This window comes from Oncorhynchus kisutch, linkage group LG28 (genome assembly GCF_002021735.2).
Source record: "Oncorhynchus kisutch isolate 150728-3 linkage group LG28, Okis_V2, whole genome shotgun sequence".
NCBI classification, from domain to species: Eukaryota; Metazoa; Chordata; class Actinopteri; order Salmoniformes; family Salmonidae; genus Oncorhynchus; species Oncorhynchus kisutch.
This window is the reverse complement of record NC_034201.2, coordinates 1,836,723-1,853,153: the sequence shown is the minus strand read 5'-3', so window position 1 is coordinate 1,853,153 and position 16,431 is coordinate 1,836,723. Positions and strand designations below refer to the sequence as shown.

At 45.2% G+C, this 16,431-nt stretch overlaps 1 protein-coding gene across 1 annotated transcript; it reads left to right on the top strand.

Annotated features, from left to right (window-relative positions):
- On the top strand, positions 1-2,428 carry LOC109873086 (claudin-4-like). Its single transcript, XM_031807427.1, has one exon. The coding sequence runs from the start codon at positions 434-436 to the stop codon at positions 1,076-1,078; it is 645 nt and encodes a 214-aa protein (XP_031663287.1). The 5' UTR covers positions 1-433; the 3' UTR covers positions 1,079-2,428.
- The last annotated feature ends 14,003 nt before the right edge of the window (positions 2,429-16,431 follow it).

The window sequence follows — 16,431 nt, the reverse complement described above, 5'->3', positions numbered from 1 at the left end:
TCTATGGGCAGGTCATTGTTTTGGGAAGAGCTTGAAGACACCTGTTCTACCATACTGAGACATCATCACCAGGTGACTGCTCCCTTCCTTCTCTCCTGCCTACCCTGGGGTATAAAGGATCTCTGATTATGTGGCAGCATCACTTAGCTACATCACACCCCCACACACAGAAAGAGAGAGCGAGAGAGCGAGGGAGGAGTACAAGGAAGAACACTGAACACAAAGAACCACAAAGAAGCTCCAGATTTGGAACAGAATCTTCTGTCTTTGATTAGAATCTCAGCTTGACTGAATCCTCTGTTAGTTCTAGAATTTGTGCGCTGGATTCTGGAAGTTGAGAATCTCAGCAGGTTCGAAGAACTTCTTAGTTAAGTCACTTCCTCGTTCCTCCAGGAAGGGCAGGTGTTGGAGAGAGCCAGTCCAGGGAGCCAGCATGTCGATGGGCATGGAGATTGTGGGGATTGCCCTGGGCGTCATAGGATTCATCCTGGGCATCGTGGTCTGTGCTTTGCCCTTGTGGAAGGTGACGGCCTATATCGGAGCCAACATTATCACATCCCAGACCATATGGGAGGGCCTGTGGATGAACTGTGTAACCCAGAGTACGGGACAGATGCAGTGTAAGGTCTACGACTCCCTCCTGGCCTTGCCCCAGGACCTGCAGGCCGCCAGAGCCATGACAATCATCGCAATCATCCTGGGGATTCTAGGGGTGATGGTCTCCATCGTCGGAGCCAAGTGCACCAACTGCATCGATGATGAACCCTCCAAAGCTAAAGTCATGATCATCTCCGGAATTTTCTTCATCCTGGCCGGGATCCTAGTTCTCATCCCTGTCTCCTGGTCGGCCAGCACCATCATCCAAGACTTCTACAACCCCCTTCTGATCAACGCACAGAAGAGGGAGCTGGGGGCCTCTCTCTACATTGGCTGGGGGGCTGCAGCCCTGCTACTGATCGGAGGGGCCATGCTGTGCAGCTCCTGCCCCCCCAGGGAGGAGAAGAGGTACAAGCCCCCCGGCATGGCCGCCCCTCACAGCGGGGGCGCAGCGGGATACGTCAGGAAGGACTACGTCTGAGAGAGATTTCTTCACCTGCCTGATTGATTGGAGGGCAGAAAAAATGAAGGAAAATAAGAGAGGTATCGCTATCCTGAACATTAGCGTGTTTGTTTGCTGTCTGACACAAAAACTAGGAGAGGAATCTCCTAGAAAGACTCCAACATGAAGAAATGTGTGCTTTAATGTTACTTCTTGGCTTTTCCTCCCCTGCGTATTTCTATTTAGTTTCGTTGTTCAGCTTTATAGTGTGCAGGCTTTGGTGACGTATGGTAGAGGCTGTCAAGACCTAGATACTGTACATATCATCCCAAATGGCTAGGTTGACAACTGTTAATTATTTCACAACAGTTTCAATTATAGTTTTTATTAATTCATTTCAAACTTGAGATGACAAACCAACGCCCTTTTGTTTCAGCACCGTATTGTAAATTTAAACTTGAAGGGTCTTGGTTTTCAAGTACTTGAGAAAAAAATCTATAGTTGCACAGTACGTGGGCTCATATTTGTAGTGCAGTACTGAGGGCCTTATTGTGTCCGTAGTATGCTATTGGCAAGGTAGGATTTTGTTACACTGAAACTTTTGGTTAAAATGTTGCACTGTGTATCACTGACACAGAGGAGTAACTAGCTCTCTCTGTTTTTACATGGATTTGATCATGAGATTCAGTTTGTGTGTGTGTGTGTGTGTGTGTGTGTGTGTGTGTGTGTGTGTGTGTGTGTGTGTGTGTCTTTTGAATGTATTTGACTATGAGAGATTGTGCTAGGTCCATGATACAGCCTCAGGTCACATTATCATAGATGTCTTCCTCTTCACAGTTTCACTGTATTTAGGTCAATGTGTGTATATGTTTGTTGTAATAAGATTTTTCTTTTGTACAAACAATCATACATATCATTACGTTGCTTTTTTAATATCATGCATGCTTTGTGTTCAGATTTTTTTTCTCAGAAATATTATGATACAGTGTTTGTACTGTCACTTGTAAAGGAAGAAGACTATTCCATTTGTATAGTTGTGCAGTGTGTAAAACCATGATTCTAATAGGAGGGACAGTAAAACCAGGATCATTATATGTAGTGATGCCTTGAAAATTTAAGCAATCCTTGGTTCCTGCCAGTGCTGGGTAAAGATATGAGGGAGTCATGACCCTTACCTTAGGACCATCTGGCAGAACGCCCAGAATATGTTCTATGAATTAAGATAGGAGATGGCGCCAGTCATATGCTGGAATCAATCCGATGAATCATGTTTATGTTGGTTTTTATGTGGCCGCATATAAGTCACTATGTATAGAGCTCACTTCAGACTGATAATTTCTGCACCCAACTGACTGACCTCTCCAGCTTGCTGACAATAAAGAGTGATTAATGTAATATTGACTTCAAGTGTATCGCGTAAGACCCAAATGCAGTCAGTGTCGAAGTAACAAAAGTTTATTACTAGTACAAGGGCAGGCAAAACGACAGGTCAAGGGCAGGCAGAGGTCAGTAATCCAGATAGGGTGCAAAAGGTCCAGAACAGCAGGCAGTCTCAGGATCAGTGTAGGCAGGGGTCAATAATCCTGTGTCGTGTGGCAAGGTACAGAACGGCAGGCAGGCTCAGGGTCAGGGTAGGCAGAATGGTCAAAACTGGAACTGGAAAACAGAAACTTGAACAGACAGGAGCAAGGGGAAAAACTCTGGTAGGTTTCACGAAACAAAATGAACTGGCAACAGACAACACAGGTATAAATACACTGGGGGGAAGATTGGCGACACCTGGATGGGGGTGGAGACAAGCACAAACACAGGTGAAACAGATCAGGGTGTGACAATACCCCTGCACCTCTCTAGGGGCGTCACCTGGTGTCCTACCTGGGTGCATACCTGGCTGAGCAAGGTGCCGGCTTTGGAAATCCGCGATGAGGCCTGGGTCCAGGATGTCCCTAGCGGGGACCCAGCACCTCTCCTCCTGCCCCAAGGTTGAACTTTCATTAGACGGCTCACCGTGTACGCCGGTTGGCCGTCGATGAGAAGGGGCAGAGGGGTGGGTTTGGAAACAGGAGACAAAGGGCCGTGAGACATTGGTTTAATTCTGGAAACATGAAAAGTGGGATGTATACGGAGGGTACATGGCAACAGAAGACAAACAGCAGAGGGTCTAATGACCTTGGAGATGGGGAAAGGGATGATAAACCAGGGGGAGAGTTTGCAGGATTCCACCCGTAGGGGTAGATCCTGGGTGGACAGCCATACTTTCTGCCTGAGACGAGACCGGGGAGCCTGGGGTTCGGTGGCGATCTGCCACCTGGAGGTGGACTTTAGAAGGGCCGACCGGGCTCTCTTCCAGGTACGATGACAGTGGCAGACAAACATATTGGCCGGCCGAAGGTATGCCAACCTCTTCCTCCTGCTCAGGGAAGAGTGGAGGCTGATACCCCAGGGAACATTCACAGGGCGATAGACCAGTGGCAGAGCAAGGAAGGGTCTTGTGGGCCCAGGCAGTGCAGAGTTGTCTCCAGGTCTTGGTTGGCTCGCTCTGACTAGCAGTTGAAATGGGGGTGGAACCCAGAGGACAGGCTGGCTGACGACCCAATGAGTGGCAAGAACGCCTTCCAGAACCAGAACTGAGGACTCCGGTTGGAGACTATGCCCACAGGCAGTCCATGTATCCGGAAGACAAGCTGCACCATGAGCTGGGCCACCTCTTTGGCAGAGTGAAGCTTGGGGAGAGGAATGAAGTGGGCAGCTTTGGAAAACCGATCCACTACGGTCAGGATGTTGTCATCAGACGGGGGAGAGACACGTGACAAAGTCCAGGGATATATGAGACCAGGGATGGTAAGAGACAGGCAGAGGTTGAAGGAGACCAGCCGGAGCTTGCAGAGGAGTCTTGTTCTGTGCACAGATCGTGCATGCGGCGACGAACGCGGAGACGTCAGGAACCACCAAATGCTTTGTCGCACAAAGGCCAGGGTCCGCTGGGAGCCTGGGTGGCAGGCAAGCCTGGAGGAGTGGGCCAACTCCAGGATGAGGAGCAGACCCTGTCAGGAACGAACATCCGGTTATCTCCACTTCTCCAATGCTATCTTCACCGCGAGAAACTCACGATACCCCACATCATAGTTCCTCTCTGTGGAGTTGAGGCGGTAGGAGAAGAAGGTGCAGGGATGTAACTTGAGGTCCAGGGCAGAACGCTGGTACAAGACAGCCCCCACTCCGACATCCGAAGAATTGGCATCCACCACGAACTGGCGTGACGGGTCAGGATGAACCAAGATGGGAGCTGTGCTGAAGCGGTGTTTGAGATTCCGGAATGCCCGGTCAGCAGCTTGGGACCACATGAACTGAACCATGGCAAAGGTGAGTGCAGACAGGGGGGAAACCAGGGTGCTGTAACCCCGGATAAAGCGGCAATAAAAATTGGTGAATCCCAGGAAACGTTACAGCTGCACTCTGGATGTAAGCTGGGGCCAATCCACCACCGCTCTCACCTTTCCGGGATACATCTGTACACTCCCTGCAGCGATGATGTAACCCAGAAAGGAGATGGTGGAGCGATGGGCAATTAAAGGGTTGCCTAAAACCTGTTACCAAGCAACACATGATGTCTTTGTTGGGTGTGGCTGGTTACTGTTGTCCGTGGTTGAAATACTATGCAGAGATAGTTCAACTACTGCAGGATTGTATTTATGGGACAAAGATGGAGGCGAGTGAAGTTGTGGTCTGGTCCGATGAGGCTGAGGTAGCATTGGTAAAATTGAAACCAATTCTGATGTCCGCCCCTTGCCTGGGCCTGCCCGACCATACGAAACCTTTTCATCTGTTTGTTTCTGAGACGGGTGAGTTTATGTCAGCACTTTTGACAGAGTATCATGGATCTGATCTGTTATAATTCTAAACGATTGGATTGTGTGATCAGGGGAATGATTTCCTGTTTGAGATCGGTAGCGGCTGCTACTGAGGCTGTTTTGGCATGTTCTGATATTGTGGCTGTGTCTCCTCTAGCCCTCCATGTGCCCCATGCTGTGCACACAATTATTACACAGGCAAGAACAGCTCATTTAAAGCCTGCGAGACTGCTAGACGATCAGAACATTCTGTTGACAATGTCCCATGTTACCCTGAAACGGTGTACAATTCTTTACCCTTTAACTGAACTCTCCCAATAGCAGATGCTGGTGAAGACAATGGCTGTGACTTAGCTATTGAAATTGACTGTAGCCCTAAGTTGGACTTGAGCTACCCTGTTAGGAAATCCGGATTTGTAGATGGGTCTGCTCAGCATAATGATAAAGGAGAGCCTTAAGTTGGTTATGCTGTTGTGACTAATTTGGAGAGTGCAAGGTTCCCATCTCACTTGTCAGCTCAAGGAGCATAATTATATTTTGACTAGAGCTTGTATTTTGGATAAAGACAGCTCTGTTAACATATACACCGACAGTAGGTATTAATTTGGTGTAGTGCATGATTTGGACCATTGTAGAAGAATAGAGGGTTTTTGACCTCCTCTGGAAAACAAATTACTCATGGTAAGCTTGTGTCCTCTCTGTTGGAGGCTGTTCAACTCCCCTCATCAATCTTGGTGATAAAGTGTCAGGCCCACACTCTAAAGATAGCCTTGGCATTCCCCAGATAAATGTTAACTGTGCAGCTAAACTGGCTACTACTTCTTCTGTTTCCTCCCTCCTACAGATGGCAGCAGTTCCAGCTCCCACCAACCCTTTCTCTGTTAATGATATCGTTGCTTTACAGGCCAAGGCTGATGCTTTAGAGACACCTCAAGTGGGCGGGGTGCTGTCATAAGGACACCTCGGGTGTATGGCTTGATGAGCAGAGCAGACTTGCCATGTCCCATTGTACTTTCCAGTTCCTTGCAAAATTGTCAAAGGAGGGATGGTGGATATTGTAAATAAATGTTGGTGTAGAGTAGGTGGTACTGTGTTTGCAGATAATTTCTGCAAGAAATTTTTGATTTGTATGACTGACCAACATTTCAGTCAATCCAAGGCCCGAAGGACCTTTTGAGCACTTAATGATGGACTTCATTGAGTTGACCCCTAGCGAGGGGAATAAGTATTGTATCGTGAGTGTTGACATGTTTTCTAAATGGATTGAATCTTTCCCTTGCAGGAGAGACACACCCCGGCAGCTGTGGCGAAAGCACTCGTGATAGAGATCATACCCAGAACAGCTTGTCCCTTCAAGGAATGGAGGAGGTCATATTGTGTCACCCTTAACAGTGTTCTTAAGACTCTTTTCCCCCAGGTGAAGGCGTCTTTGCCAAATTTAGCAGGTGGTGGTGAAACACTTCCGGAGAAAGAGTTGGAAGGACACCTGTTGGAGAGGCACTAAGCTCTTCTGACTTGCTAATTCAATTAAACTGAAATTTCAATTCAAGAATTGACAAAATAGCATCCATTTTCAATGACAAACTGAAAAAGTGTTTTTTTTTAAATAGAAAAAAAAAATGAATTTCAAATTCAAATCATTCCTGATTCGACTGACTTGAATTCGAATTTACCCCAACCGTGTATGGAAGTGTGCTGTAATGTGCTCTACTACCCCTTTCCTTCAGAAAGGGTGGCCTGGAGTGACCCTCTACGTATTTTTGCCTCAAAATGAGCATTGCCCCACCCCACCTCACCTATAACACTGACGCAGCTAAACCAGGGATAGCTATCCCTAGCTGGTATCAAACTGTCAACAGTTGGTTACTTCTCAAGGCTAGTGCGCACAGCATGTTACTGACATTTCAATTCATTACAACTCGTTTATCCCATTACGGACAAGTGTTGTGAAATATTAGAAACATTTAATGAGTAATTGGACCGAAACATTTGGATTGGGTTTTGTGTGGTAAGCTAGACATACACAATGTAGTTTCCTTATGACACCTTCTTCTCCTCTTACATAATTACATATTATTATGGTTCTTATCTGAGGGAACATTTCATGTTAAAAGTTCAAAGACAGAGAGACCGAGGGAAAGAGAGAGAGAGAAAAAGAGAGGGTGAGAGAGAGAGAGGGAGAGCAGGACATTTTTATTTAATGCGATTACAAATTGTGACTACAAATGATCGTTTACAGGGAAAGTAGTTGCATAATTTGCATTCTGAAAAGTGACGGACTTTAAAGAAATATCATGTCACCTAAATGACTAGAAAAAAGGAACACACAAGGTAGTTTGTCATTTACTCTAGGTTAGTGTGCCATTCACAGTCAATTAGTAACGATCCTTTAATTTCTTTATGGTGTTACAGCACTTAAATTGACTGCAGCCATTAGCGTGTATGTCATACTGTATGTGTGCCACTGTGTGTGCATGCTTGCCTTCTTTTTTAACAGGCTACCACTGCATAAGCAGTTTGTGTTGTGTCCAGATATTGTATCTAACTCATTTCCATGTAAAAGGGCCGATGAGCACCAACGTGAAGTTCGTAGGACTATGTCAAAGCTGGTGTCACAATCAAATCAAATGTGAAACTGTGAAATGCTTAAGGGCTTGTAAGTGAGCATTTCATGGCATTCGGAGAATTTGATTTGAAGAGTCTATATACACTTCTCAAAAAAATAAAGGGAACACATAAACAACACAATGTAACTCCAAGTCAATCACACTTCTGTGAAATCAAACTGTCCACTTAGGAAGCAACACTGATTGACAAAAAATTTCACATGCTGTTGTGCAAATGAAATAGACAACAGGTGGAAATTATAGGCATTTAGCAAGACACCCCCAATAAAGGAGTGGTTCTGCAGGTGGTGGCCAGACCACTTCTCAGTTCCTATGCTTCCTGGCTGAAGTTTTGGTCACTTTTGAATGCTGGCGGTGCTTTCACTCTAGTGGTAGCATGAGACAGAGTCTACAACCCACACAAGTGGCTCAGGTAGTGCAGCTCATCCAGGATGGCACATCAATGCGAGCTGTGGAAAGAAGGTTTGCTGTGTCTGCCAGCGTAGTGTCCAGAGCATGGAGACGCTACCAGGAGACAGGCCAGTACATCAGGAGACGTGGAGGAGGCCGTAGGAGGGCAACAACCCAACAGCAGGACCGCTACCTCCGCCTTTGTGCAAGGAGGAGCAGGAGGAGCACTGCCAGAGCCCTGCAAAATGACCTCCAGCAGGCCACAAATGTGCATGTGTCTGCTCAAACGGTCAGAAACCGACTCCATGAGGGTGGTATGAGGGCCCGACGTCCACAGGTGGGGGTTTTGCTTACAGCCCAACACCGTGCAGGACGTTTGGCATTTGCCAGAGAACACCAAGATTGGCAAATTCACCACTGGCGCCCTGTGCTCTTCACAGATTCACACTGAGCATGTGACAGAAGTGACAGAGTCTGGAGACGCCGTGGAGAACATTCTGCTGCCTGCAACATCCTCCAGCATGACCGGTTTGGCGGTGGGTCAGTCATGGTGTGGGGTGGCATTTCTTTGGGGGGCCGCACAGCCCTCCATGTGCTCACCAGAGGTAGCCTGACTGCCATTAGGTACCGAGATGAGATCCTCAGACCCCTTGTGAGACCATATGCTGGTGCGGTTGGCCCTGGGTTCCTCCTAATGCAAGACAATGCTAGACCTCATGTGGCTGGAGTGTGTCAGCAGTTCCTGCAAGAGGAAGGCATTGATGCTATGGACTGGCCATCCGCCACCTCATCAGGAGCATGCCCAGGCGTTGTTGGGAGGTCTTACAGGCACGTGGAGGCCACACACACTACTGAGCCTCATTTTGACTTGTTTTAAGGACATTACATCAAAGTTGGATCAGCCTGTAGTGTGGTTTTCCACTTTAATTTTGATTGTGACTCCAAATCCAGACCTCCATGGGTTGATAAATTTGATTTCCATTGATAATTTTTGTGTAATTTTGTTGTCAGCACATTCAACTATGTAAAGAAAAAAGTATATAATAAGAATATTTCATGCATTCAGATCTAGGATGGGTTATTTTAGTGTTCCCTTTATTTTTTTGAGCAGTGTATATACTTTCATTAAGGCATATATACATGTTCCAAACATTTTTCTCCTAAATACTAGGAATAAGCAATTGCTGTGAAAACATTTACCAGAAATAAGTATTAAAATGTATTAGAAATACATCAAAATACAATAATGTTGAAGTAAAGGACTCTGCTTATTAATATTAACACCTACACTACCATTCAAAAGTGTGGGGTCACTTAGAAATGTCCTTGTTTTTGAAAGAAAAGCAAATGTTTTGTCCATTAAAATCATTTCAAATTGATCAGAAATACAGTGTGGATATTGTTAATGTTGTAAATGACTATTGTAGCTGGAAACGGCAGATTTTTAATGGAATATCTACATAGATGTACAGAGACACGTTATCGGCAACAATCACTCCTGTGTTCCAATGGAACATTGTGTTAGCTAATCAAAGTTTATAATTTTAATGTTGCTAATTGATCATTATAAAATCCTTTTGCAATTATGTTAGCACAGCTGAAAACTGTTGTTTTGATTAAAGGAAGCAATTAAACTGGCCTTTTTTAGACGTGTTGAGTATCTTGAGTATCAGCATTTGTGGGTTCGATGACAGGCTCAAAATGGCCAGATACAAAGGATTAAAATTATAGTCAGTGTGTAGACTAATACCCAAATATGCAAAGGAGGATATTGCATCAACCTTGAAGAGAATGACATTCATATCCATATCCTGGCTTCAGGGCTTGAGCAACAGATAGTTTAAATTGGGCACGTCATTCTATCGGAAATTGAGAAAAAAAAAGGGGCCTAGCCCTAACAGAGTTTTTGGAAAATGTGAGGGAGACTTTAATGTAATTCTGTTACCATACTTTTTACTTTTACTTTTCATACTATTTTCTGCATAAATAGTGCATAGATTTGTATGGTTTGTTACACTTTGAAATCATTGGTTTTTGTTTGGCATACATTTTAAAGTGAAAAATCTCAGTGCAATTCTGTGAACTACTCTGACCTTCCCTACACTTAGAAAAAAAGGATTCGAAAGGGGTTCTTCAGCTGTCGCCATAGGAGAATCCTGTTTTGCTTCCATGTAGATCCCTCTGTATAAAATTTTCTACCTGGAACCAAGAAGGATTCTTCAAAGGGTTCTCCTATGGGGACAGCGAAGAACCCTTTATAGCGCTTCTTTCCCCAAGAGTGTACACACCCTTGTATGTTTGCCTTGTATCAGGAAATAACCTGACTCACTGGAAAGCAGAAAAAGGCCCCCCAAAAATGTAGGATGAAACTGTGGATCAGTTTTACTTTTACGGACATAGATTAAGTAAAACCAAAGGATCCCTCATTTATTTTTTATATATCAGTCGGCAATAAACTTTCTTTCAAACATTTGTCATCTCGTCCAAAAATATGGTTATAGTATGTGTGTGTGAGTGTGTGTAAGATCAGGTGCTGGTGGAAGGAACAGACAAGGCCTCGAGTGGTCATGCTCTGTGTAACATGGAGAGACAGACAGAGTTAAGTGACTGAGACACAGGCTCAAAAAGCTACTGAATCATGTTCTGGGAGTGTATGGGAGAGAGAGAGAGAGAGAGAGAGGGGGAGAGGGAGAGAGAGAGGGAGGGAGGGGAGAGGGAGAGGGAGGGAGAGAGAGAGGGAGGGCGGGGAGAGGGAGAATGACACAGAGGAATAGCGAGAGGGAGGGAGGGAGGGAGGGAGGGAGGGAGAATGACACAGGGGAAGAGCGAGGGAGGGAGGGGAGAGGGAGAATGACGCAGAGGAAGAGCGAGAGAGAGAGGAAGGGGAGAGGGAGGGGAGAGGGAGAATGACACAGAGGAAGAGAGAGAGAGAGGGAGGGAGGGGAGAGGGAGAACGACACAGAGGAAGAGAAAGAGAGAGAGAGGGAGGGGAGAGGGAGAACGACACAGAGGAAGAGAAAGAGAGAGAGAGGGAGGGGAGAGGGAGAATGACACAGAGGAAGAGAGAGAGCGAGAGAGAGAGAGAGAGAGAGAGAGAGGGGAGAGGGAGAATTACACAGAGGAAGGGAGAGAGAGAGAGAGAGAGAGAGAGAGAGAGAGAGAGAGAGGGGAGAGGGAGAATTACGCATAGGAAGAGAGAGGGAGGGAGGGGAGAGGGAGATTGAAACAGAGGAAGAGTGAGAGAGCAAAGGGGGAGAGAGAGTTGAGCTAGAGTTTCGGTTGGCTTCCTTCCCCTTCTCCTTCTGTCGGGCCACTGTGTCATGTCATCACTATGGTGACGCAGTGCATTGCCTGCTCTATCCTGGTAGAGAATTCAGCTCAGACTTTTCTTCACTGTTTCTCTCTTTGTTGGTTTCAGCTGATCATAGATCAGCCAATGGCAGAAGGGCCCACAGAGTGAACACACAACCTGGTCCTAATTCAACTTTAATATTTCTGGCGGTGAGAAGGGGACATGCAATTTGCTTGATAACATGTCCAATCAGTTATTTTTCAAAGTTACACATTTTCCGTTAGTCAGCATCATCTCACTAATAGAGTGTGTGTTTAGACCTCATCCCCATGCTCAATACGGGTAAACGCGTGACCCTAAATGAAAGGCCAAAAAAACTATAGGCAATTAAACCATTATTTAACATTATCGCGTCAGCTGCATGAAAATGAGTGAATTGGCATATAAATGGGCGGTATACTCTCAAAATTGCACTGTTGTTCAAAAAGGTAAACACAAATATTTTGCCACAGCGGAGATAAGTCAGTGTCTGAGACGCCGTACAATTCAGGCTAAAAGTATAGTTGGCCTAATGACAATTGCCGAATTGTTAGTTTAATTCATTTTTTTGTAGGCTTTCCATTCATCAAATTGTGGGGGCACAGTGCACTGTTTGGAAGCTGGAATTATTTTGTGAGTGGACAAACGTGACTGGTTGTGTTAAGGCCACATTATACATGATACAAGTTATATGGCACATCTTTACTAGGCGCACTAGAACCACAGAGATTATACTAACTTAATAGAGATTCTATATGTCATTCTATGATTAGACCCTGTGGCAAAGAAGGGGGTCGAGTGATAAATGGCAGATATGTGAGAGCAGAACTGATAAACGGGCTCTGCCCGATCACTAAAATGGCCACCCCGATCAGAACTACAGATCACAAAATGTCCGACCGCCAAAACTACAAGTTCCAGAAGCTAGGGGAACCCTCAGAAGGTGGAGTCGACCCACAGATAAAGGGTCAAGAAAAACCGGGAAGAGGAAGAGAGAAGGCTGGAAGGATCTATGAACAATAGAGAAAGAGACAATAGAGATCGGCTGGATGTATGAGCCGTGTATGAGCTGGACTGTTTTGGACTTACCTGTTGGCGTTTGGACCTGGACCTACCGAGAACCTGATTCGTGTACCGAGCCCTGCTATCCTTGACCTCGCCTACGGCCTGGGTGGACCAGGACGGAGAAACAAACACACAGGTACTGTCCTGTTTTAAAGAACTCTCATTCTTGGGTGATTTGGTGACAGTTTCCCACTTAATTTGTGACAAACGCTCCTAACCTTGAAGAGGTTTGCCACACGTGGTGGAGAATGCGGGCATGGACTAACCATACCGCTGGTTAGGTAGAAGAAAAAAAAAACTCTCCAAAGGGGAATCAGGTTTTTTCTGTGGCTTTGTTTGGTTCGGACAGTTTCTCAGGAAATGAGTATGGAGGGAGCCATACAGGCCCTGTTACAAGCGACGGCCGCCCAACAAGAGGCAACCAGAGCTCAACAAATAGCTCATCAGGATGCAATGCGAATGTATCAGGACACGTTACAGGTCCAGCAGCGCACCAACCAGCTGCTCAGAGAAGAGCAAGAGAGAAACACACAGGAGTTAAGTGAAGGCCTAAAGGGGCTAGTGGACCAAATTGGGGCTCAATTACCAGCTGCAAATACCCAGAGGTGGGCCAATAATTTTCTTCAAAAAATGACAGCACAGGATGATGTGGAAGCATATCTTACCACCTTCGAAAGGATGGCAGAGAGGGAGAAGTGGCCAAAAGAAGAATGGGCAGGGCTTCTGGCACCATACCTGGCAGGGGACGCTCAAAAAGCGTATTTCGACCTGGAGTTGAAAGATGCACAGGATTACAATAAACTAAAGGGAGAGATTCTGACTAGACTGGGAGTGACCGATACCGCGAGGGCACACCGCTTCCACCAGTGGTCCTACCGACCGGGACAACCCTCCCGAACACAGATTGTTCGACTTGATTCTCCTGGCACGGAAATGGTTGCGACCGGAGACCCGTTCATCCGCCGAGAATGTCGAGACGATCGTACTCAACCAGTTTCAGCGAGGTCTACCCCAAGAAGTGAGACGATGGGTTGGCCAGAACGAGGTACTTTCCGCCGACCATCTCGTGGGCCTGGTTGAACGGTATTGTACGGCAGGAACAGCTGAGCAGGCACAGGAGGAAAGTTTCCCGTTCCCCAGGCCTGGGCGAACCAGCGGACAAGGTAAGGCTGTCCCAACATATGGAGGGGGAAGAGAGCAGCGTGGGGCCATGAGGAAAGAATCAGAATCAGGCCGAGACACTAAGGGAAAAAACAAAAACCGGGACCGGGTGTCGAGGGGGTCTCCCCTCTAACCCCTATTATCTGTTACAATTGTAATCGATCGGGACGGCCCAAAACCAGGATTCAACCCTGCAGCTTGCCAGAGCAGACGTGCAGGTCGTAGATGGTACTCCCATAAATGATGGGTTGATGCCTAATAGTTTTCCCACTTCATCATGAAAAAGGGTTTGGTGTACAGAGTCTCGAAAATAGGAGTTGATGTGGTGGAACAGTTGTTGGTCCCCACCTGGTACCGGAGGACAGTACTGGATCTAGCTCATGGGCACATTCTGGGTGGACACCTTGGTATCGATAAAACCCGAGACCGGATTGTAAGGAGGTTTTACTGGCCAGGAATTCAGGCTGAAGTGGCTCGGCATTGTGGAGAATGCCCGGAGGGCCAGTTAACAGCTCCCCGACCAGCTGTTAGAAGCCCGTTAGTGCACCTCCCCATAATCGAAACGCCATTTGAGAGGATAGCGATGGATATAGTGGGCTCACTACCCAAATCCACCAGAGGGCACCAATACATTCTGACTCTCGCTACCCAGAAGCCATTCCCCTTTGGACGATGGCTTCCAAAAATATTGCAAAGAAATTAGTGCTCTTGTTCACCAGGGTAGGGGTTCCAAAAGAGATCCTTACCGACCAGGGGACCCCCTTTATATCCCGACTTATGGCGGACCTTTGTAAACTGTGGTAGGTGAAACAGTTGAGGACATCGGGTCAGATGATTTAGACCCTTTGTTCTTTAAGGTTGCTACCCCTATAATCGCCAAACCAATCTCTGAACCTTTTTAACCTGTCTCCCCCCTCTTCGGGAAGTTCCCATTGCTTGGAATGCAGCCACGGTTCGTCCTTTATTTAAATATAAACTGTTATAGGCCTATTTCTATTTTGCCCTGTTTATCAAAAGTGTTGGAAAAACTTGTCAATAATCAACTGACTGGCTTTCTTGATGTCTATTGCATACCAGAGAGAATACTATCTGGTTTTCGCTCAGGTTATGGATGTGTCACTGCAACCTTAAAGCTCCTCAATGATGTCACCATTGCCCTTGATTCTGAGCTTATTGACTTGGCCAAAGATTTTGATACGGTAGACCATTCCATTCTTGTGGGCTGGCTAAAGAGTATTGGTGTCTTCCATAAAGACTTTTTGAAATCTGACACAGCGGTTGCATTAAGGAGAAGTTTATCTATATTTCCATGTATAACACTTGTATTTTCATCAACATTTATAACGAGTATTTCTGTAAATTGATGTGGCTCTCTGCAAAAATCACTGGATATTTTTGGAACTACTGAACATAACGCGCCAATGTATTCTGAGATTTTTTGAAAAAATATGAACTTTATTGAACAAAACATACATGTATTGTGTAACATGAAGTCCTATGAGTGTCATCTGATGAAGATCATCAAAGGTTAGAATTAATCAATATCTCTATTTCTGATTTTTGCGACTCCACTCTTTGGCTGGAAAAATGTCTGTGTTTTTCTGTGACTTGGCTCTGACCTAACAATCGTTTGTGGTGCTTTTGCTGTAAAGCCTATTTGAAATCAGACACTGTGGTGGGATTAACAACAAGATTGCCTTTAAAATGGTATAAGATACTTGTATGTTTGAGGAATTTTAATTATGAGATTTCTGTTTTGAATTTGGCGCCCTGCACTTTCACTGGCTGTTGTCATATCGATCCCGTTGACGGGATTTCAGCCCTAAGAAGTTTTAAGCACACAGTCAAGACAATGCAGGAGTGGCTTCGGCCCAAGTCTCTGAATGTCCTTGAGTGGCTCAGCCAGAGCCAGGACATGAACCCGATCGAACATCTATGGAGAGACCTGAAAATAGCTGTGCAGCGATGCTCCCCATCCATCCTGACAGAGCTTGAGAGGATCTGCAGAGAAGAAAGGGAGAAACTCCCCAAATACTGGTTTTCCTAGCTTGTAGCGGCATACCCAAGAAGAATCAAGGCTGTAATCGCTGCCTGAAGTGGTTCAACAAAGTACTGAGTAATGGGTCTGAATCCGTATGTAAATGTGATAATTCATTTTAGTATTTTTTTTATACATTTGCAAACATTTCTAAAAAGCTGTTTTTCCTTTGTCATTATCGGGTATACTGTAATTTTCAGAGGAGGAAGGGGAGGACCCTCCTCAGTGAATTTTAGACAAATGTAAATGGTGAAACATAAAACCATAATCAATATATTAACATGTCACCAAATAATTGATTAAAACATCCTGTTTTGCAATGAAGGTCTACAGTAGCCTCAACAGCACTCTGTAGGGTAGAATCATGGTGTGGCCGGATGACAGCTAGTTTCCATGCTCCTCTGGGTACATTGACTTCAACACAAAACCTAAAATGCTCGTTGTTTTCAACCTCTTCCATAGACGTACACAGTAATTATGAAATCTTCCGGGGGAACATCCTCCAACCTAACTGACATGTTGTCCACCCAAATCAACAGATCAAAGAATGAATATAGTACTAAAAGCATACGCTGAAGATAGCTAGCACTACAGTGCATATATGGTAAGTAGTTGACTCAAAGAGAGAGAAGCAGAATAGTTTTTAACAAATACATTTCTTTAGAAATGTAAGAAGCGATATATATATATATATATATATATTATATACATACTTACATACATATATATATATATATATACATATATACATATATATACATACTTACATACATATATATATATATATATATATATATATATATACATATATACATATATATACATACTTACATACATACAGTGGGGCAAAAAAGTATTTAGTCAGCCACCATGTTCTCCCACCTAAAAAGATGAGAGAGGCCTGTAATTTTCATCATAGGTACACTTTA